General features: G+C 37.0%; 1 protein-coding gene across 2 annotated transcripts; it reads right to left on the reverse strand.

The window, feature by feature from the left end:
• Positions 1-11,322: 11,322 nt before the first annotated feature.
• LOC105216175 (cyclin-dependent kinase-like 1) lies at positions 11,323-23,524 on the reverse strand. 2 transcript variants are annotated; one of them, XM_011190535.3, is made up of 8 exons: positions 23,229-23,524; positions 17,384-17,439; positions 17,190-17,320; positions 15,157-15,442; positions 14,741-14,991; positions 12,616-12,711; positions 12,112-12,459; positions 11,323-11,913 (listed from the first exon to the last, which is right to left on the reverse strand). In XM_011190535.3, exons 1-8 carry the CDS (start codon positions 23,261-23,263, stop codon positions 11,779-11,781), a joined length of 1,338 nt encoding a protein of 445 aa, XP_011188837.1. In that variant the 5' UTR covers positions 23,264-23,524; the 3' UTR covers positions 11,323-11,778. The 2 variants fall into 2 exon arrangements, with proteins under 2 accessions (XP_011188837.1, XP_011188835.1); XM_011190533.3 differs by lacking the exon at positions 23,229-23,524 and adding an exon at positions 19,183-20,229.
• Positions 23,525-25,366: the final 1,842 nt, after the last annotated feature.

Here is a 25,366-nt window from a genome sequence, read left to right on the forward strand (position 1 = left end):
GCATTTCATGCATCGAGTTCGCAATATTTGGTGTATTGATTGTTTAAATGACTGAATGAATAACGGTTAATTCATAATAAATGTCGCTTGAGCGAAGATAATAATCTCTTTTTGTGCGGTTGGTAATTGAGTAAGACATGGAAAACTCATTTGGTCATAGTTTGTTTGCGTGTATGTGTGTGTCAAAATTGTTTATGGTTTTTTATATATATAAACATATATACTGCACAGACTTACAATAGGATAATACATAATCCATGCAATTGATAGATATATATCATATGTGATACTCAATACTTTTACAACACTTCTATTAGACGTCACTTATGTTGTATTAGTAGTTGTGTTTTTGGCATGTCGGTATCAGACTATTTAAAATAAAAGGAATAGTTAATTACTCACAAATAATACAATACAGGGTGTTAACTTCAATGCAGTTTACTATACTACTACAAACGAGGTAGGCTTTTTATACTCTCGCAATTAATGTCTTTACTTTTATTAATGTAGTATGGTATATGAGTCATACTGTATATCCAAGATTATGCATTTACTAAATCTCATATGTTAGCAGATACATATCCACCGATTGTTTCAAAATTTACTGTCGCAATTTATTTATTTAATTTTATTGATATTATATAATACACAATTTGACCCACATATTCGTCATATATATGGTATAAAGTCAATTGAAAGTTGGAAACCATAATATTAGGTTAGAAGCACCGAGGTTCTCATGTACTTGAAAAACTATGGCCCGATTTCGGCGATTTTTAGAAAGGGGCTGCCACACTATAATTCACTATATATGCAAAGTTCTGTTCCGTTATCTTCACTAGTGCTTACTTTACATATTGTAAAGTAAACTAATCAGATCGACTTCAAAGTTATGGTATATAAATAAAACAAGTAAGGGAAGGCTAAGTTTGGTTGCACCGAACATTTTATACTCTCGCAATTTATTAAAGAAATCTTATTTAGATAACTCCCAAATTTACCCATAAATTCGGCATAAAGTTTAATAGAATAACGAAAATCGTCATATATAGATATGAGGGCTGAGGTAATTCCTGAACCGATTTCATTCAATTTCACTAGCAAGGTACACTATATTCTATACTATGCGTTCACTTAATTTTTCTAAGATATCTCACATATTAACAATATGTGATACAATACATATATGCGGAATAAAGCCCACCGTATTTTTGACAAACTTATAATTAGGTATATGGGAGTTAGGAGATGTTATGTCCCGATTTTAATAAGTTTTGGAACAGAGACACACTATTAGAAGAAAACAATTTCCTCTGAATTACATTAAATAATCTGAGAGATTTACGCACATTTTCAGTTAAAATTTACCCTTAGGCGCTGAGTTCAACATGTTCGATACCTGGGGCTTTGAAAAGTTATATTCCGTTTTCGACAATTTTTCACAAGTGAAACCAGAGATGATATACAGTATTTGTGCAAAGTTTTATTCCGCTATCTTTATTGGTTCCTTATGTATACATTATAAAGTGAAGGAATCAGATGGAATTCAAATTTGAATTATAAGGAAAGCAGTCGTGATTGTGAACCGAATTCGCCCATTTTTTATCCGTGTTATGAGGTTGTAAAGAAAATATTATATACCGAATTTCATTGAAATCTATCGAGTAGTTCCTGAGATATGTTTTTGACCCATAAGTGGGAGATGCTACGCCCATTTTGTGAAAAAATCTGAGTGAAGCTTTCTTCTGTTATTATATCTGTGAAATTTAGTGTTTAGTTTTCGTTCTTTTTTCGTTAGTGAGTTAGCTTACTTTTAGTAATTTTGAACATAACCTTTGTATGGGAGATGGGCGTGGTTATTATCCGATTTCAACTATTTTCATGGTGTGTGGTGGGGTACGTAAGAGAACCAACTGCAGAAAGTTTGATTTATATTGCTCCATTGGTTTGCGAGATATATTCAAATAACCGATTTGGGGGTGGGGCTACACACACTTCCCCAAAAAAATTACATCCAAATATGCCCCTTCATAGTGCGATCCTTTATTCCAAGTTTTATTTTTATAACTTTATTTATGGCTTAGTTATGACACTTTATAGGTTTTTGGTTTTCGCCATTTTGTGGGCGTGGCAATGGTCCGATTTTGCCCATTTTCAAAAGCAACCTCAGGGTGCCAATGAATACGTGTTTCAAGTTTTGTTAAGATATCTCAATTTTTACTCAAGTTATCCGTTGCACGGACAGAGGGACGGACGGACTGACAGACATACATTTCAACTCGTCTCGTCATCCTGATCATTTTGATATATATAACCCTATATCTAACTCATTTAGTTTTATGACTTACAAACAACCGTTATGTGAACAGAAATATAATACTCTTTTAGCAACTTTTGTTGCGAGAGAATAAATATAAAAGAAACGATTCTGGAAATTTGGTTGATATAGCTCAAGTAGTTTACGAGATATGTACAAAAAATTTAGTAGGGGGCGGCCCACTTTTCCAAAAAAATTACATCCAAATATGTCCCTTCATAGTGTGATCCTTTGTACCAAATTTTATTCCCATAGCCTTTGTTATGGCTTAGTTATGGCACTTTAAGTGTTTTCGGTTTTCGCCATTTTGCGGTCGTGGCAGTGATCCGATTTTGCCCATTTTGCCGATTTTGCAACCTTCCTATGGTGCCAAGAAACAAGTGTGCCAAGTTTCATCAATATATCTTAATTTTTACTCAAGTTACTGCATGCACAGACGGACGGACGGACGGACGGACAGACAGACATCCGTGTTTGAACTCCACTGTTCACTCTGATCACTTTGGTATATATAACCCTATTTTTAACTCGTTTAGTTTTGGGTGGTACAAACAACCGTTATGTGAGCAACACTATAATACTCTCTTAGCAACTTTGGTGCGAGAGTATAAAAATTATATATGGGAGGTAGAGGAAGTTGTGATTTAATCCATTTTAGCCACAAAGGCTTATTATTAAAAAAATATCTCTATATTTCTATATAACATTTGAGAGATTAAGCGATATTTTATTTTCCTCATGGTCGATATCTGGGGCTTTGAATAATTGAACACCGATTTTGAAAATTTTTGATGAAGCTCTAGTGCAGTATTTTGTTTTGAAATCTTCGTTGCATTTGAATTCTTCATCACGCCGGTACTATGTATATTGCCTGATGGTATGATTTTATCTTATGATTTCTATCTTAATTTTGATTGAGAAACCAATTTGTGCCCTTCACATTGTCGGCTACTCGATAACCGATCAGCTGTTATAAATTTTTGTTTTTGCTTTGTTTTTAAGAAGTTGGTAATTTTAGTTGATTGCTATTTTTTAGCAGCGACATCTTCCACGTGTAGCGTGAACAACAACTCACTGAGAAAGAACGTATATATAATTACAAATACGGTATTTGTCGCAGAGTTGTATTTCATTTTCAAGTCGATTAAAATTTAATTTAAAGTTAATGTAGATTTTGAGTTTGTATGGTAAATCGATTTTAATCAGAGTTTTAATCGATCAGAGGCCGGTAAATTGATCAATTAGCTCATGCGCTTAAATACTACTAGTCGTTTGGAATCTCTAATTTACTGAGTTTTGACTAAGAAAATTTTGAAATGAAATTGGATATGTGGACATCTAAACGCCATTATATTATGTTTTTTTTTCGTTCTGTTTTGTATAATAAATTATCACTGAAAAATTTGTTTTTTTTACAATTTATCCTTCATAAACCCGCTTTTTTGAATTCCGCTTAATTTCATTGTTATACAATATTTTTATCAACAGTGTATATACGAATATATGTACGTATATCTATCGATATAATTTTAATTTTCGAAGTATTATAGATTTTATTATAGACTTTGCCATAAAAATATGAAAGGTCAAAAGCTTATTTGCTGAAAGCTCAAAAAGCCGAAGCTGAAAAAGCTTATTTAGCTTCGCAGTTGAATCTAGTTGTAGGATTAATGCAGTGTGTTCATTGTTGTTGAACAGTTTGACTGTCAATGGAATTTGAAAGCTTTTATGACTAAATACATTTATCCGGGCAATATGAAGTACAGTTTTTAGTTCACAGAAGGACTGATTATTACAAATCTCGGTGTTTATCAGTATTGGTGAAATTTGTTCTTCTCCGAATGTACAAAAACATGTCATTTAAAGAGAAATCTACTTAAACTGTATAGAATTTTTATTCTATGAATAAAAATGAAACTGTTACTGGAAATTGAAGTCAGTTTTAAATTGAGAAAGTAAAAACATAGAGTTTAGTTTGATAAACAAAACTTTAATGAAAGTGGGACGAAAAAGTTTTACAAACATAGAGATTTGTAATTTAGGTTGACAAAGCTCGACTTTCCAAGGAGCTTATATTCCAGTAAGTGTTATTTAGTGTTATAAGAATAGGAAACGTGAAAAAAAGAAAGATTGTATTTAAGGTTATATTTGTTAGGTATTTAAATAATCCAACTGTATATAAAGTGATTACCATATTACTTCAGACAGCTTCAAAATTTTAACTCTAGTATGGAAGGAATCTGCAATCCAAGCTTCTTCAAATTAAGCATCTTAAGTAACTACTTTTAAATTTAACCAGAACTCATCTCACACAAACAAATACATATATCACATACAACATAAAGTCAATCAAATCACCAAATACAAAAAAAACATTGCCTACATTAAGGCGCCTAACACACAAACTAACTACTCTCAAACTACTCACTCGCAAATACATTTAAATCACTTCAAGCCATCAATTCATAACGGATTATTTAATAACAGTTCGTTACACTAAGGAGTATGAAATGTCTGCGAACAGCCATTGAATTGTGCCTCAATTGACCAGCATTTGAGTTTATGCATTGAAGCGTGCAACGATTGAAGAAAGCTTCGATTGAGGATCGAGGCTTATTGGCGTCGGTTATTCATGGTAGTGCCACTTGACTGCCATTGAAAAGGCATTTGCTTGTGTATAGTAGCAGTAACTACAACTTGTATGGAAGGGTCCTCAAACGGTCAATGGGTGCTGAATTACATCAATTCCAAAGTGCATTGTATAGCATACTTATAGGCACCTTATGTAAGTGGTCAAGCAGCGATTGTATGCGGAATAATCCGCATTGCACATATCCATAATGCATGAAAGGAGAGTAATGTAATTTAAATAGCTGGCTGTGGTTTGTGATTGGTTTAAAATAGCTGATTTTAAATTGAAAGTCTGCAAAAAAGACGGCTAAAAAAGGAATGAATAAAATGAAATGTGAATAAAATGGAATGGTTGAACTAATACGGAAATTAAATGGAATATTAAGAAATCAAGAAGTATTTTCTACAGTTTTAGGCTTATTCCAAAGAGGGTCTCTTTTCATACACCGGCTGAGATGTATGACGTTACCGTTCCTTCCTGAAACTCTAAGTTAGTTATTAAGCCTCTAGAAAGTTTAATTTAAATAGTTCTAACATCCTCCAGAAACCGTTTCTCTCTTTTTTTAATTTAAGCATATTTCCTACGCCACATATTCCCACACTCCACACTAGTAATGTACTTAAGTACATAAGTACAACTACTTAGTACTTAATATAATAATCTACTTTTTCTGCTTTCTTCTGCTGTGGTACGCGACCATCGTTTATCACAAAAAATGCACAGTAATTTTTAGTCACACACTACGTGCTAGTGATTATCGCACACCGCACACGTTGGTATGCCAACAGGCTTTTAGGCGTTGTCAACGCTCTTGATGCTGACATTTTTTCACTTCCTGATCTGCCGCTATTGCCTGTAGCTTAGCGCGTGTCGTACGTGTGAACATTTATGTTAAGTATTTAAGTACATAAAAGTGGATATAAACAGTTGTTAGCTGAGTGGTGGCGGTTGGCTTACATGGATTTACTTTATATTATTTTTGCAAATATGCATATTATAGGTACTTGAGCTTAATGCGAAAATATTATGAAGGAATGAAGGATGCGATATTGCTGAGGAGAAATTGAAAAGTAAAAAATTAGTTGAGTTAAATTTTAAGGGCAGAAGTGATGGCTGAATTTGAAAAATCTTTACGGCGCCGAGTAGGTATTGTGAGAAGCTTGTTTTGTATTTTTGTCTTATTTCTTATGAGATTGGGATGTTAAATAATTATATTACTTTTTCCATATTTTTTTCTTATTAGTATTAATAGAGTCTATTACTTACTCGTATTTGTTTTTTTTTTTAAGATTCTACATTACATGCTCGGCACTCCTGAATCTATTGTACTTATAGCATCAGTGAACAGAAATGTTAGTCATACGCCCCGTATAACTCTTTTATATGGAACAGCTGACCGAATACAACTTTTTTGGCAGACATATTAAAAAAATACTATATTTTTGTATTTAAACTTTATATTTACAACTTAAACGATTTATGTACAAGTAATTTCTGTTTCCTCATTCGCTAGATTGTGACATTTTTGAATGTTTAAAAATGTCACTCATACGCCCCAACGATCGAGAATGTTCATGGATAACTAACATGCCTTTTCTGGGAGGTACTTAAAAAAGTTAATATGGGTTATATAGTCTTGAGGGGTGTATTATATGAAATGCCTGCCAGTAATTCACTTAAGGGATTAGGAGTAGTCAGGATTTTCAAAAAATCAATTTTTTATCCGATAATTGCTTTTAGAGTTATTCGACAAATAACAACGAGCGCTCGGGCACTCCAACACGCTAGTGTCAATTTTAAATGCTTTTTTCTCAAAACTATGTTTTTTGAACTGGTGACAACTGTAACTCCGCTGTAACCGCTCGGTAGATTTTAATGAAATTTCTACAGCTTTTAGAATGCATAATAAACTCAGGACTGGACCAAAGATTTTTTTTCAAAAATTTCGATTTTTCAAGACCAATTAAGTGTTGATTTTTTCCTGAAAATCTAGAAGAAAATTTCCTTGGCTTGACATAACCTACAAAACGACGCTATGTATGATTAGTTGGATTTTGCACTCAACAGTTATAGACTTATAAACATGGAGTTCACTAACGCCGCGCTCTTTTGAAGTTTTCCTTCGTTAAAGGCAAATTTAAAGTAACGTTCCCTCTTATGCCCGAATTAAAATGTGCGTTTTTAGAACAGATATATATTAATTTTAATTCAAATAAGAAGTGATAAAAATTTCAAAGTCCTATGTATCCTGGTAGGAGGATGGGATCATGTGTAGAAGTTCACGTAAGTGAGGAAAGTTTCTGATTGTCATTCAGTTTGGATTGGCCAGAAACGATTCTTCAAGCAGCTCACGACTTCCGGTTTTAGACAAAGTATCCTCTGGGTAGCTGACAAACATCCTTTTGAAGGCGAGCTAAAGTGAGAAGGTGAACCCGCTTGTGCGGTTGTGCGTAGGGTTTGGGATCCACCACATAAAAACGAAGTACCAATGAAAAATCGAAGAAAATCTCGGATGAGACACCCCCCTTTTGATGACGACCCATGCAAACGTTTTAAGAATCATGATTTAAGGACCCTTAATTGGGAAGGTGCCTCTGCCCAGCTGGTTGATGTCCTCATACGACTAAAGGCTGATATCACCGCTATCCAAGAAGTGCGATGGACGGGACAACGACGGAAGAAGGTGGGTCCTTGTGACATCTACTACAGCGGCCATATAAAGGAGGGCAAATTTGGTGTTGGATTTGTGGTGGGAGAGAGACTCCATCGCCGAGTCCTGGCATTCACCCCGGTGGATGAACGTCTAGCCACAATCCCCATAAAAGCGAGGTTCTTCAACATATCACTTATTTGCGCCCACGCCCCAACGGAAGAGAAGGACGATGTGACCAAAGATACTTCGCATGAGCGCCTAGAAAGCACCTACGAGCGTTGCCCCCGCCACGATGTCAAAATCGTGCTTGGCGATTTCAACGCTAGGGTGGGTAAAGAAGGTGTTTTTGGCACAACAATCGAAGAATTCAGCCTCCATGACGAAACATCGCCAAACGGCCTGAGGCTGATCGACTTCGCTGGGGCCCGAAATATAGGTCTGTAGTACCAGATTCCAGCATAAGAAAATGCATCAAGCTACTTGGCAGTCTCCTGATCGAAACACGCTCCTGTGTTTTAGACGTGCGTACGCTCCGAGGACCAAATATAGACTCGGACCATTATCTAGTAGCAGCAAAGATACGCACCCGCCTCTGTGCAGCAAAGAACGCCCGTCAACAAACACAAGGAAGGTACGACGTTGAAAAGCTGCAATCGAAACAGACAGCCACGAAATACTCTACTCGACTTGCACTCCTGCTCTCTGAGAGCACTCATCAGCATCTCGGTATAAGGGAACTGTGGAACGGCATCTCAAACTCACTGCGTACAGCTGCAGCTGAAACAATTGGATTTCGGCAACGACAAAAAACAAGCTGGTACGATGAAGATTGCAGTTTCGCAGCGGAGAGAAAACAGACTGCCTACCTCGCAACGTTGCGATCGACCACAACACGTTCGGGGTGGGATAGATATCGAGAACTGAAGAGGGAAGCGAGACGCATTTGCAGACGTAAAAAGAAAGAGGCCGAAATGCGTGAGTATGAAAAGCTGGCCGACATGGGTAATGCTCGAAAATTTTATGAAAAGATGAGGCGATTAACAGAAGGTTTCAAGACCGGAGCATTATCATGTAGGGACCGAGAAGGTAATCTGGTAACGGATGTCCAGAGCACACTGGGATTATGGAGGGAACACTTCTCCGACCTGCTCAATGGCAGTGAAAGTACAACACCAGGAGATGGCGAACCCGATTCCCCAATCGATGACGATGGAATAGATGTTCCATTACCCGACCATGAAGAAATTCGAATAGCAATTACCCGCTTGAAGAACAACAAAGTGGCGGGGGCCGATGGATTACCGGCCGAGCTATTCAAATACGGCGGCGAAGAACTGATAAGGTGTTTGCTTCAGCTTCTTTGCAAAATATGGTCGGAAGAAAGCATGCCTGACGATTGGAATCTCAGTGTGCTCTGCCCAATCCACAAAAAGGGAGATCCCACAATCTGTGCCAATTACCGTGGGATAAGCCTCCTAAATATCGCCTATAAGGTTCTATCGAGCGTACTATGTGAAAGACTTAAGCCCACCGTCAACAAACTGATTGGACCTTATCAGTGTGGCTTTAGACCTGGAAAATCCACAACTGACCAGATATTCACCATGCGCCAAATCTTGGAGAAGGCCCGAGAAAAGAGGATCGACACACACCACCTTTTTGTCGATTTTAAAGCTGCTTTCGACAGCACGAAAATGAGCTGCCTTTACGCCGCGATGTCTGAATTTGGTATCCCCGCAAAACGAATACGGCTGTGCAGCTGCTGGCGTACGCCGACGATATTGATATCATCGGAAGCAACAACCGCGCCGTTTGTTCTGCCTTTTCCCGCATGGATAAGGAGGCGAAGCGAATGGGTCTGGAGGTAAATGAGTACAAGACGAAATATCTCCTGTCATCAAGCAAACAGTCGGCGCACTCGTGTCTTGGCTCCCACGTCACTATTGACAGTCATCACTTCAAAGTCGTAGATAATTTCGTATACCTGGGAACCAGTATCAACAACACCAACAATGTCAGCCTCGAAATCCAGCGCAGAATCACTCTTGCCAATAGGTGCTACTTTTGACTGAGTAGGCAATTGAAAAGTAAAATCCTCTCTCGACGAACCAAAATCAAACTCTATAAGTCGCTTATCATTCCCGTCCTGCTTTATGGTGCAAAAGCTTGGTCGATGTCAACATCAGATGAGATAACACTAGGAGTTTTCGAGAGGAAAATTTTGCGCAAGATTTATGGTCCTCAGAACATTGGCATCGGCGAATACCGCAGACGATGGAACGATGAGCTGTACTGTACGAGTTATACGACGACATTGACATAGTTCAGCGAATAAAAAGACAGCACGAAAACACTCCAGCTCTGAAAGTGTTCGATGCAGTACCCGCCGGAGGAAGCCGAGGAAGGGGAAGGCCTCCACTCCGTTGGAGGGATCAGGTGGAGAGCGACCTGGTTACACTTCGAATCTCCAACTGGCGCCGAACAGCGAAGGAAAGAGAAGAGTGGCGCGCTCTCATCGATTCGGCTATAACCGGCTAAACGGTTCAACGCCAATTATATACATGTATCCTGGTTCATTAGTTACAGGATGTTGCTTATAGGCACAAATTAAATTATTATAAATAAACTAAACACTTTTCTCATGAATTTTTTTAAATAACTTTATTATCTTTACTTATTTATGCCTATATTATTGCCTATAGGCAACATTGGGTATGAAAGTGTTAATGGTGTTTTGGGGGATGGTGTTCTATCACTTCGAGCTGCGGAGGAATGCTTTTGACGATTCAGAGCGGGTGAAAACGACGCCATGGATAAGCCAGACGTCAGAATCCAGCCTTCTACCCAAAAAAACTTGACGTTTGGGTGTCGCATGATTTGAAGCAAAAAAGTCTTCTGGACCGAATCGACGCCTACGATATGCTGCTGAAACCTGGCGAACTCGACCCATTTTTGAAGCGGATGGTGACTGGCGTCGAAAAATGGACGACAATATCAAGCGAAAACGGTCATGGTCGAATGACGGTGAACGGAAGCCCCAAACAGTGACCAAGCCGGGATTGACGGCCAAGAAGGTTTTGTTGTGTGTTTGGTAGGATTGGAAGGGAATGACTATGAGCTGCTCCCATATGGCCAGACGCTTAATCCTACCATCTACTGCGAACAACTGGACCGTTTGAGGCGATCGACCAGAAGCGTCCAGAAGGTAGGGTGTAGTGTTCCACCAGGACAACGCCACACACTTAGTTGATGACTCGTCAGACTGCCGAATGTTTTGCTTATATAGCTTTATTGGTTCGCTAGATATTCATAAAAAGCTTATTTTTGGGCGGGGCCACATCCACTTAAAAAAAATTACATCTAGACATGCCCCTTCCAATTATTTGAACACAACTCGTATTACGTCATGTGAAATTTGAGCTTTCTTTTCAGCATTATCTCGGATATAAACTTTAGGACCTCTATAATTAAGAAAGGAATAAAACAGATACAATATTGTTCGAAATATTGAGATAGTTTTTTGGACATTAGTATCCCGAAATAGATATAAAAGCAGAAAAAAGAGGCCCTTTCTTTCTTTATTGCTTTTGTTGGTTTGATGGGAGTCCATGACCTGAGAAGTCATAATCATGAAAAACACAGTCGGTTTCAAACGGTAACAGAACTGTTAAAAATCCATTAAACTAAAGCATAGCAGACTATGAAAGTGAAACCATATAATTACATTGATTATTACTAATTTATTTATTATTTAATTATATTTTATATATGGACATATACAGCTTTTGTTTGATAAAAAAATACACATATGCGTCTAAGTGAAATAAAAAGAGAGATCTCAATTAAGGATGAAAATCAAAATTGTTTCGAAATTCTTCACATCTTCCACGACTTTCAAGAATTCTTCACATGCCACTGCAACACGCCACAAAATGCGCCAATTAAGTGCTGCTGCAACTACATGCCGGATAGCGTACACAAAGTAGAATGTAGTTGCAACAAGCTATAACGGTGGTCAACCAAGCGGCGCAAGCATTGTAACACATTTGCGCCAGCCAGCAAATGTTGCCACAACAGCCAGCTACTAGCTGGCCAGCGGCAGCATACTTGATGTTTTTGTGTTGATGTTGTTGTTGGTGTTGTGGTTTTTTGCTGAACACATGCCTGCGTAACACACTATATCGTTGGCAAATGATGTTCGGTGCGATGGAGCAATGTGGCATTCTTGTTAATCGGTTGCAGCTTCACATAGTCCTGATGATGATGCGACAGCTGTGTGTTGGTCAGCAATGGAAGTGATGTATTCGAAGTCTAAATGCAATAAAAACGACAGGAAGAGAGAGAGCAAACAAGAAAAAAGATGAACAAAATGAAAATCATGCACAAAGAGAAATGGCAGAAATGTGCGGCAATTCTCGGAAAATTGCGCAAAATTGCCAATTGCTGTCGAATTGCTGCCACTTGTTAGCACTGTTGTTGTTGTTTGGCAGTTTTTCATTTGACCATTACCTTGGATTTGTCACGCGCCGCCTGCGCTGCCAGCAGCAATGTTGGTGTTTGCTGTTGTTGCTGTTGTTGTTGCTGCTGATGTTGTTGCTGGTGCTGATGGTGTTGCGCCTGCAGCGGTGTATGCTGTTGTGATTGTGGCTGCAATTGTTGACTATGCGGCTGCAACATCAAATGTTGTTGCAACTGTTGTTGTTGCTGTAGCAATTGTTGTTGTCGTTGCAATGCGGCCGCTTCGAGGCTATTCACATGCTCCAGTTCACGCTGTTTGGCAACGTAATCATCGAAGTATGAGTGTTTGATGAGCTTTTCGCAGGACCAACGCTTGGCCGGATCCTTGTCGAGGCATTTCTGTAAAGGCAAACGCAAGCAAATTGTGGATTTAAGAGAGTTTATTTTTTCTTTTACTATCAAGAGTTTCTTCTTTTATGCTTCTGTTTTCTCATCATTTGGAACTCTTTTACTAATAGTGTTACTTTGTTAGTGTTGCTTTGTGTGTGTACTTACTTTGAGAAAGTCTATGGTGAGCGGATTTTGTAGTGATTTAGCTGGCATTTTGTCTTCGAGCGGTTCGAGCGTTGGCGGTACTGGTAATGTAATGCCCTGTGGATAAAGAAAACGATTTATTAACGATTCAGTTTTATATAATTTTAGTGAGTCCAAGCTTTATGAATATTTGTGAGTAAAATTGGTGCTAGTAAATTTTTTATAACTAAAAGGAAAGGTAATCAAATTTCAAAAAAGCTGAACAGTTTTCAGTTGTCGAAAGATAAATTTAATATTTACAGACGAAGTCTTGAACCCTGATGCACAACAATATGCACATTTTCAAGGAGATCAAGATCTTCTCTCAGTAGTTCATGGAGTTTACTACTGACTGTTTAACGTAGCTTCTAGTTTTGTATAATCTAAAAAATATTGCGGGAAGTGTTTTCTGAAACCGAAACGCTGAAGATCTGAATTGCCTTTCTTAATCTATAGTCAATCATGTTTTGTATATCATATATAACCACGATTCTACCGATTATAAAAAATTATAAGAGTAAAGTTCGTTCCAATGTGAAGCTTCAACAGTATGGTGATCATTGTCAGATTTTAAGAACTTTTTATGGGATTCAAAAGTCATGACGTTGACTGGATTCACAATAATATTTCTCTAATTTCTGAATTATTTTATCCACGATGTTTTTAATAGTAATAACGCTATGGATGGTCCACTTAGTATTTACCAATATTCGACTGTCGTCATCCTCAGATAAGTCAATCTAAATATCCACGGCAGCAAATATTTTAAAAGTTTAATACAAATTACTATTACTACTTCTACTTTGGACTTAGTAGGCAATTGAAAAGTAAAGACCCCTCTCGACGATCCAAAATCATACTCTACAAGTCGCTTATCATTCCCGTCCTCGTTTATGGTGCAGAAGCATGGACGATGTCAACATCCGATGAGACGACTCTAGGGGTTTTCGTGAGAAAGGTTCTGCGCAAGATTTATGGTTCTCTGAACATTGGCAACGGCGAATACCAGAGATGATGGAAAGATGAGCTGTACAAGTTATACGACGACATTGTCGTAGTTCAGCGAATAAAAAGACAGCGGCTACGCTGGCTAGGTTATGTTGACCGAATGGACGAAAGCACTCCAGCTCTGAAAGTGGTCGATGCAGTACCCGCCGGAGGAAGCCGCAGAAGAGGACGACCTCCACTCCCTTGGAGGGACCAGGTGGAGAGCGACAGGGTTAAATTTGGGATCTCCAATTGGCGCCGAACAGCGAGGAAAAGATAGGAGAGAGAGGCGCACTATCATCGATTCGGCTGTAACCGGCTAATCTATATCTATATGAGAAACTGCTTCACTATTGCTTCCTAGCCTCTAAAATGGGCTTAATAAATAAACCAACTGTGTTCATTTATTAGAACTAGGTAGAGTTATATATAATGATCTCAGCATGACATATTCGATATTCAATGCCAATTTTTGTTATCTGGACCCGACTATTTTGGAAACCGACCAATATTTTTCATATTATGCTATGAAACTTTCCTAATGGATGTCAACCATTGGTGTTTTTATCATTGAGAAAGTGTAGGGACTTGCAATCGCCGTGCTAGAATAAGGCCGTAATATTGCATATGAATCGACAAATCGAGTCATTATAAAATTAATGCTAAATTACAGAAGTTTACTTCAAACGAACGCCGAAAGAAGGTCACAACTACAAAAATTGAAAAACAGGTCACTTTTAGGACAGCTTATAACCTTTTCGCACAGCCGAAATAATTGATCAATTAAAAATATGATTGAGAAATCTGTTCTGCCGGCTACTCGATAAACATCAGCTGTTATACATTTTTGTTTTTGCTTTTCATAAGAAGTTGTTAAGTTTTATAAGCTGATTGCTATTTTGTAGCATCCGACATCTACCGTCGTGTAGCATTACGGCTTTATCAATAAAATAATTCTAAATCGAGCAAAGGCCGTTTAATTGATCAATTAACTCCTGTGCGAAAAGTGCCACAAACATTTCTATTTTGTTGAAATGAAGAAATTCGTAGAACAAATTGCCTAATTCAATATATTGGTTATTCCTCCTACAAATTTGTACAAGTTTTCCATTTCACTCACCTTAAAATATTCATTTTGTGAGAAAATCTGTATATGCCGCGGCAACAGGTCACCTAATGTTTTGCGTATCAAATATAGTTGATCCACATCGCTCCTACCAGGCCACAACGCCTCGCCGCGCACCAGCTCCGCAAAGAGACAGCCGATTGCCCACACATCCACAGCAGTGCCATACTGTGTATCGCCGACTAGCAGCTCCGGCGCACGATACCAGCGGGTGGCAACATAGTCTGTGTAATTCTCGCCAGGACCTGCAGGTGTCAAAGAAGTGAAGAAGAAGAAAACAGTGAGATAAAATGAAAATACGAAATACAATTGTGGCAGCAGCGTGCTGTGTCACAGTTGCAGATAACGTTTTTGTTCTTTGCATCGTTAGTTGGTGGAAAATTTCTTTCCTATCACCCTTGTACACTCACTCAACATCCGCGCAAAACCGAAATCACACAGCTTCACTTGTCCCTGCGCTGTCAACAGTATATTCTCCGGTTTAATGTCACGATGCAGGCAGCCCTGTTTGTGGCAATAAGCCACACCCAGCAGCGTCTGGTAGACGATCTGTTTGGTTAAATGCTCCGGACAGCCTTGCGGATGTCGCTCCAATTCGTGCAACACTGTCAGCTCGCAAAATTCAAATACCAAATGCAAACGTCGCTTACGCCGGAATACCTCCAGTAGTGACACCAGATTTGGATGCTTCAGATTCTATGTGTGTTGAGTAGGTAAGCAAAAGGCAAATGATAAAAGACAAAGTGGCATTAGTAGTGAAGTGAAAATAAATTAAAATGGAAAGCTAGAATTTTGGAAATTTGTGAAAGGAAACATATGACTCAGTTCGATGATGCATGTGCCCAAGCATTTGATAGTGCAACTGTGTTTGTGTGTATATGAATATGTTTGCCGTGTATAGGATTGTATGTTTTTATTTCACTAAGCAACAATATTGCCTTACTTCCAGTTTCAGCAGTTGTCGGTGGATTTTCAGTGGAAATTTGTCATCAAAGCATTTATGAGATTTAATAGTCATGTGTAGCTTGGCTTTGTAAGGCAATTTGTCTCACATACTTGTATTGTACAAATTACAAAAGTTCGTAAACTTTGGAGCTTTCATTTGTCTTAGTTTTCAAAAAAATTAAAAAAAAAAATAACACGAAATATTCTTTCTGTGAGGAATGCGGTATCATATTGATATTTTTTTATTTTTTGTATTCAATGAATCAGTTGGAGCTATGTACTTGGGTATTCATACAGTAATATTTAGATTAAACATTTTTCCCTTTCACACAGCCAAATTAATTGATCAATTAAAATTTTGATTGAAAAACCAGTATTTGCCTTTCACACTGCCGGCTACTCATTAAACGATCAGCTGTTATATATTTTTGTACTTGCTTTCTATAAGAAGTTGGTAAGATTCATCAGCTGATTGCTATTTTTAGCAATCGACATCATCCTGTCCTGTAGCGTGAACAACAACTAGGAGACAAAGAACGTACATATATATAATTTCAAATACGGTCTTTGTCGTAGAGTTGCATTACATTTTCAAGTCGATTAAAATTCAAATGACATTTAATGCAGATTTTTATTTGGATTGTAAATAGATCTTATTCAACGTTTTAATCGAGCAGAGGCCGGTTAATTGATCAATTAGCTCCTGTGTGAAAATGCTATAAAAGAGAAGAACCAGCATATTGGATATACAATATAGAAGAATATAGAAGTTTCAGTGTCCTCGGCTTTGAAGATTATGTCGACTTTATATTAATTGGTCAAGAATTTAGGGATCCTTATATTCATTAAAATTTATTTGACGACTTCTGAGAAATACTGGCGTACTTTGTCGGGTTCGATGGAACGAGATCACTAAATTGGATTTCAGAATGGTCACTATATTTCGACAGCTTAGTTAAGACATCAAATTATTAGAGATATTTCAAGTATTTGAGTATTTTGTGACATATGATTGTATTACAACTGAATTGACAAATCGATATTATTTATCTGAGAATCATTTAGAACCTTCTAGCGGAAGACATATACGATAGCATCGAAGCATGTGATTTTAAGGAGAAATTTGCTGGACTTTTGATATTCTTCTACAATACAAAGACATAAATGAAAAGGACATGGAAAATAATCAAGTGGATTTAACTATAAAATTATAATCTATTGTAAGAGATGGTATAGGTCACCAAATTAACCATTTATCTGGTAAACATTAGCATTATTAGGAGAAAGTATGCTTCTACTTATTGTTGTTTAGGAAAGTTTATTCTCTAATAGATATTAAAAGACTTAATAGGTTTAAAAAACTTGTTTAGATTTCTTAATAATATACTGCCATACTAGTAATATTGTAAGAACAGTTCTTAAACATATGTTTAAATAAGTACTATTTTAAATTAATAAAATCAAATCAAATTATATTAAATAATAAAATGGTACTAACTTTCAACAGCCGAATTTCACGTAACGCAATTTTTCTTATAGCTGGATCGTCTTCGGATTCCACAAATCGCTTAACAGCCACCAAGGCACCCGTTTCACGATCACGACATTTGTAGACCACACCATATGAACCTTTAAGACAAAATAAAATTTAATTATAAACTTAGGTGTATTTTCTTCAATACAAAATCTTACCTTCTCCAAGCCGACTCAATTTCTCGTAGCGATCCATTTTACTGCTACCCTGAGGCCTGGAAAATATATATATACATTTTTTTATTAGTCAAAAGTTTCGTTAAAATATTTAGTAAGAGTGACTAGTTTGGGTATATGAATGTTTATTTGATTTACTTAATACTAACAGAATAGAATGTACTAATGAGATATGGTGTCCAGTAAGTAGAGTGGTTTTTAGGAAAACAAAGTTCTCTCATTGGATAATATTTCGAAGAGCAGTAATGTAAAAATTTATTTGAGCGAAGCATTGATAGTTTAAGGGACTATAGCAGTGTAACCTATAAAAAAATAAGGCTATAAAAAATAAGGTGAATTTTTTGTAAAGAAAGTACTCGATCGAATGTTTCGAAGTGTTTGCACATAAAAAGGTGTATTTTCAGCTATTTTTAAGATTTTTTGTTACAAAAATATTGAAAAATAACGAGTTATGTGCTGTCTTCGGTGGTGCCAAAAAAAAAACGGTGTTGACATGATGCCGCCCGAATGAGTAGCTGAAACCAAAAAATTCAAAAAAGTTATTAAAGTTGAAGGTATTTCCTATACAATGACCTACAATTTTTGAAAAACTAAAAAAATTGTCGTTTTTTAATGCCAAATCAATACAAATCCAAATTAATCATAGTATAGTATAGTAAATATATTCAAGAATACTCAGTTTAAATTTGACGTCGATCGTTCAATTTCTCGTTGAGTTATGACGTCAGAAATGTCGTGTTTTTGAGAAATGTCGTTTCGAGAAAAACTCGTTTATACTTTCGACCATAGCGACTCATATCTGCGAGCGGTCGCTCTTTAGAACGGTACAATTCAAAAACTGTTCAAGATACGACCTTACCGCTTTCACAGGTTATTTTTGAAATCATAGACTATCGAATAATCAAAATAAAAAAAAAAATATTTTTTGAAAGTGTTACACTGGCCCTTTAGTTCTTCTCGTTACTGTTTCTACGTTTCTGGTACTTTGTTTCGAATTCTCCAAGAAGAATGTGAGCAAATTCAATAACGATCGCTCGTATGGTATATTATGCACCTAGGACTTATTTATGGTGATTATATCTATCCTCTCTCTTACAGTCTCGATTAGCAAGTTTATATGTTTAATGTAAAAACATTTAGCCATTGCTCAACGAAAGAGAGTAAGAGAGATTGAGAGAGAAAGAGATAAAGATAGAGAGAGAGAGAGCGTAGAGAGAGATTCAAAATATGGTATGATCTCTTCTCGACTGTTTGCTAGAGAAACGAAATGTGTGGTACTGATGTATTAAGGTTGCGATTTGCACAATGGAACTTAGAAATTCGCTCCAATAAACAATATCCTCTATATATGAGTTCTTCGAGGCTCAGGTAATGCCGACAGTTTTTACAATTCTTTTATGATCATTAATCGTCGAAAAGATATTTTAAGGCACTGTACATGCTTAAGTGATGAGAATGCTTCTTATAATATCATTCAATGGTTGAAGTTCTACATATATACCTGATCCGAACACATATGTATATGGTAGGTGTCAGAGTTCGATTATATTTAAAAAAGAAAATACCCGGATGCCCGAAAATACTCACAGGAGTTTATTTCTTTTTCAGTATTCTAACACAGCTTTTAATATTCAGCAAGGAAAATCTATAGTCTATAATAACACAAATATTTAATGGTGTTCCAGAAGTTCATATTCCTATGTGTACAGAGTATCAGTATATATAGAGTAACAGCACTAATAAGCGGTTTATTGTAGAATAATTGAAAAAAGTGCAATTACCTTACACTCAAACTAGGGCCACGCAGCAAATTGGAGCGACGCGTTGGTATCTCTTTGCGTGGCAGCATTTTACAAGGACACATGAAATGATTTTATATTTGTTTTTGTACAAACAATTTATGGATTTGTATGTGTGCAACACTCAATTAAAAAGTGATTGGATAGTAATAAAGTAGCGTGTAAAGCGTATAAACTGCAAGCGTTTTTGTGTATGTACAGCGTTTTTTGGTTTAATCCGTTATGAAAATGCGTATTTAATGGCGGTTGAAATGATGATATCGTTGAGCGCAGCGCAAAAGCTGATGATGTGTGAAAAAATGTTGTAATTTTTTTTTAATAAAAATTAGAGCGAGCAATGCGAAGAGGATAAAAAGTGCTGGAAAAATATTTAAAAACTATTTTTTCATGCACTAAATAGTAAATAACTTATTATTATTTATTAACAGCCGTGTTATTGTAAGCCGCTTACACAAATTGATTTCAACTTAATGACTGACACATGTATATATACATACACAACAACAGTATTTTATATACATTTATAAATGTAGATGTAGGGTTGCTGTTGCTTAACGCAAACAGCTGCGCAGCGTAAAAATCAATAATTCACACATTTTTTTCATAAGCACAAAGAAAATCGGTGAATTTCTGAATCACAATTGGCTTTTCGGCATTTCAATGTCGTAAATGTCAGCGATTTACTGTGACCAAATCAAAGGTGATTGAACTGTACATTTAAGTGTCGTTTGTAGTGGCGTGAGTTGGCCACTAACCGCAGTGGTTAGTAATAAACTAATGCCGTTTTAATTGCACACTACTACTGCTTCTGCTACACCTTCCAGTACATAAAGCACACACACACACATACAAACGTCGCGCACTTCACTTGGCGTTTGTTAGGTGACCGTAAAATATTTTCGCCTTTCTTACGGCGTCGTTAAACTTGCGGTTTAGTGGCGACGTACAACAAACCATACAGCTGTTGTTTGTGATTTATACTGTTGCTACTTTTGCGCCTGCAGTTATGCTACACCTACTGCTTGGCTTGGCTAGCTGCTGCTGTTTGCTATATTATACAACACATTTCACTTGTGTGTGTGTGTGTGTATGCACCGTTATTACTTGTGTCCTTTAGCTGTATATTTAATTGTTTTGTTTTTGTTTTTGCTTTTGCTTTGTTTTGTTTGCTGCTTTCGACAGCGCCGCGTATCATAGCAATCGTTGCTGTGATCGCTTAAACCACAACAAATCGTTAAGCTATGCGGTGCGGTGGTGCGGTTGTGCGCTTTCAACTGTTCTTTGTAAAGTTGTGCTTTTACTTTAGGAAGGCGTGCTTGTTTGTTCTTGTTATTTTTATATACAGTCAAATACTCGGTATTGGTTTGAAATGCGCAGCATTTATATGACACAATTGGTTGTATTGGTTTTTGGGGTAATTGGTTTCATTCGAGTTATTTTCCATAAATTGTGCATGCTAATTAACGGTGCATTCGAAAAATATATTTACGGTATTCGTGCTTCAATAAGAACATAAAAGAGACAAGAGATTTGTAGTACAGTTTGATTAATATTTGCACATAATTTTTTGATATTTCAATTTGTTCACTCTTCTTCGTTTCAACGTTTCGGAAAAATTAAGGCTGCTAAAACAAATATGCCATCCATATGTTTGTTTTGTCGGCAGGGTAAAATAAATTTAAAGACAAGTTCGATAAACTAAAAGTGCTCAGCATGATTTCAGGTGACGGGGAATTTAAATTGAATGAAATAACTAAACTCGTTAGCATCAACCATAACCATTTGACCTTCAGCATATTTTTTCTGCTCATAAGAGAACGTTCGCAAAATACCAGTCGTACTTCAATGGCCCTATCTCACAATTAAAATTATCAGAATATCCTGGAGTTCATTTAAAGCAAGTTAGTTATTTAGTTAGAAAAGTATAAATGATTTCTTTCGAAAACTCATTGAATTATAAGCACTCGCTGGTAGTAAAATTTTACTTTTACATTTTAACCTTAGACATATTTATTTCTTATTGAAATATGTACAGATTCCTAGGATAAGACTAACATTTTGATAGCACAATAGATAGAGGTTTGAATGGTTGGCTTCCGCTCTTGTTGGGAGCTCTACATCATCTAGTGTAAAACGTCCAGACCTCTGTATTATCTTTCAAGTAGGATTGTTTGTCATCAAGGCATCCCTATCCTTTCCTATCCCATCCCCAATGATGTTAGACTAGAAATGAGTCAGAGCTCGGACTAGCACTAGAATACTGACTTCACGTGAGTGACAATACTAGCATTGTGAACGATGACAATATCCTCTAGACTATTTAGTGTCTGAACTCTTTTGCAGTGGTGTCTAGCTACTTTGCTATCTGACTTATATGGATAACCGGTCACTGCAGAATCGCTGGAAACTGCAAAGCAGAAAGAATGTGAATGGGAGCGGAACAACCATTGCAGTTGCGAGATACTTTTACTCACAGTGGAATGAAAAAGGTCCTTCGAACTGCTTTGTCTTACTGGTTATTGTGAAATAGGCACACATGCGGCGAGTCTCGGGATCCTTCCAAGCGCACAAAAGCTGTTTGGAGGAAGGCGAGGTGGAATCATCCATCTAAGCACTTCCTCCTTCAAGGTCCAGAATTCGTCAGACTGATGTTTGGTAGACACTTTGGTATGCGCACCTTCCACGAACCTAACGAATTGGCCACAATTGATATTAGCCGATTCAAGAGTTGTGTAATAGATTTCAGGCGTTTTGACCAATTGTGGAGGCCTTCACAACTTTTCAAGTGAGATCTTCTACAAAGATCTGCATCTTAACCTACTCTCATTTAACCATTTCAGATCCGAAACTTAACCTCACTTAATCTGCTCCAGCGGTGAATCTACATTTGCCTAGAACCACGAAACTAGGAATAGCGAATAAGAGAATCAGCGCGAATAGTTAAGAGGAGCTGAATCACTTCATTATTATTGGATAGAAGAAGTGCTTTCGTATGGCTGTATTTTCTGATACAGGACCTAACATATGTGTCGGCCGAATTTGTTCAACAATTTACTACGAAAATAAGCATAATTTAAGAGGAAAACTTATTACTGTAATTTGGTACTTATTCGTTGGGGATTAACTGAAGCAGTTTACGTTCAACTAGTCAATTCTTATATAAGCATTAATGAGATTAATCGCTGACTTTAATTTATAAATTTGTAAAAAAAAAAAATATAAAACAGTTGCAAAAAAACCAGAGCGTCTTCCAAGGGTTAATTTATTATGGGAAATGTATCGCGGAAATTTTTTAAGGCAAGATTGAATATTAATTTAGTTTTATATATTCTTTTCTTAATATGTAGCTTGATTTAATGGTTTTTCTACGAAGTAGAAGGGAGTCCAAGGCAATGTAAAAAAGTTGGAGTGGATACTAAATCATTACTATTCACTAATTTTTTAATTTTTTTGGCTACAATGGGATAAGTTATAGCCATGCATTATGCTCGAAATATCTAAAGTGCGTTTTAAAGGCGTAAGTTTAATATAGTTTTTATTAATTTTTACTTCCAAAAAAATTAACGATTTATCAGGGCATGCTGCAACAAATTTTTTACTAACTACTAGTCTTCAATACAAAATTATATATTTTTTCATTTACACAACCTTTTCTTTTTAACCGGTCGCGCTTGTGTCATTCGTGAGCAATACTTATGCAGCGTTAAATGTATTCAATAAATAATATTGCTAACACACAATTGATTAAGCACTTTTTGGACAGTGAGCCGCTGATTAGTTGTGCACAAAACCGATTATGTCAATCAAGATCGGAGCGATAAGTTGCAACTCTTCCGCGCGTTAAACGGCAACTGGAGCAGTCAGCTGCTTTATTACCTCATTATATTACGGCATTGAATTAAAAAAAAAACACATTAAGTCATATTTGCACGCATGGAAGATGTATGTATATATATAGTATAAGCATGGCAGTTAGGCGCTTACGCATATGGCAAAGTTATATGGTTTAAAAATAGCTATCTGCTTACCGTCGCAGCGAAAATAATTTCGAGAGTTCAAACATGTTTCTTGCTACTTTACGTATCGTAATAAACAAAGTATATGATTAAAGGCGTACACACGTTTGCACGTAAATTGCACTAAAAATAGTAACTTCACTTGTTGTTGTTGTTGTTGTGAAACAAATTTTTGAATAGAACTTATGACGTCAAAGCGAACTAAATGCTAAAAGCTTTCAGGCATAAAATTGTACAATAATTTTTGTTTTTATTTTTCAAATGTTATCGACCGACCGCCACTGCGACCAAACGACCGATCAACTCAAGACGACTACACGGAATGTCCTTTCGCCAAAGTCCAAGAGTGCTGACGTTATACACTGGTGGCGAACATGTACACAACAAACCATTGTACAAATAAAAATTATTGTATTTACCACCACCAGGGGTGTTTGTGGTGGACACATACGGCCTGAGTGTAGAAAGTGGCTGTAGTCATATGGCGCATGCTACAGCTATAATGTGTTGTTCCGTTAATTAATGCGCTTGTATGTGCATTTCAATGAGAAAATTGTAGTGTATGTGTGTGTGTGTAGAAAACACACTCGTGTTCTATGGTAGGCCGCATACATGCAATTGTTGAATTTCAATTAGTACAAGCTACTCATACGCCATGTTGTACCAAGTTGTGCAGCGCTATGCGCTAATGCATGTGCGTGTTGACATTTGTGGCGAATGCCACGCAAATGCATACATGCGTGTAAATACCAGTTGTACAGTTTGCTTAATGCTAATAAGACTTTAAGACGTTTTAGCTTCGCTGCTATTGCAATACTTGCTTGAACTGCAATTGCTGTCGTTACTTGTGCGTACCTGGCATTGAAGTCACTGCGCTGTAGTTGAAGATGCGTGTTTGCTTTGTATTTACAGTTTTTTTCAAACAATTTTTTTTCAGTTAATTAAGTTTCAGTTTTGCTTAATAACAAGTTGCATGCGTGAGAAAATGCACGGAGTAATTATAAGATTGCACGCATGGAAATTGTATGTAGACATAAGGGAGTTATTATGCAGTTACAGCAGGTAAAGCGGGTAATGACGGCCAATGAGGCTTTGTTGTAGTATATAATATCTACATCGGACAAGAGTCAATAATACATATATAGAAAATCGAAGTGGCTTCAAAATTATTTTCAATTTTAAGTCTCCCACTAGCTACACTTTTCCTTCTTTGGTGATATTTCATGGAATTATTTCAAGTTTTTTGCGACAGTCATGCATGAAATAATACTTCTAGGTTCAAATTAGAACGAAAGAGAATTGACTTTGTATCTATGATCGGATCCAAGTAGAGCTACTTTTTTTAATAGCCTGATTTTGACAGATCTCGCGAGAGTTGTGTCAGGCTGAAATGTTATTTTTTCAGTATTGTTTGGCATTTCATCATGGAAAGACTTTCGTCTGAACAACGTGTTCAACTTGATGACGAAAATTCACGTTCTGTAATGAATGTGTTTTGCCCGCTTCGCTTAACATCTAACTTGAGACCCAGCATTCATTCTTGGATAATATTCGACCGAATAGGCCATGTCCAGCACGAAGTGAAGAAAATATAGTAGCCGCACGAAGCGACATATATTCGCTCTGTAGGCTTTTGAAAAGTCCCAAGAAGATCCGACGTTTTCCAGCCAAATTCTGCTTAGTGATGAGGCCCATTTCTGAATAATTGGGTTTATAAACAAGCAAAATTGCGACATTTGGGGCGAAGATTTATTGTGGATTTTAGGACAGAGGAATCATCGGCGGTGAGAATGTCAATGCCATAATAACCAACTAGTATGTATGTATGTGATTGGTGTTGGAACCGTTTAGCCGGTTATAGCCGAATCGAATCCACTCCTCTCATTCCCTCGCAATTTGCCGCCCGTTGGAGATCCCAAGTGTAACCAGGTGGCTCTCCACCTGGTACCTCCAACGGAGTGGAGGCCTTTCCCTTCCTCGGCTTCCTCCGGCGGATACTGCATCGAACACTTTCAGAGCTGGAGTGTTTTCGTCCATTCTAACAATATGACCTAGTCAATTGCGTCGTATAACTCGTTCAGCTCACCGTTTCATTGTCTGCGGTATTCGCTGTTACCAATGTTCTGAGGACCATAAATCTTGAGCAAAAT

Source organism: Zeugodacus cucurbitae, chromosome 3 (assembly GCF_028554725.1).
Source record: "Zeugodacus cucurbitae isolate PBARC_wt_2022May chromosome 3, idZeuCucr1.2, whole genome shotgun sequence".
Lineage (NCBI taxonomy): Eukaryota > Metazoa > Arthropoda > Insecta > Diptera > Tephritidae > Zeugodacus > Zeugodacus cucurbitae.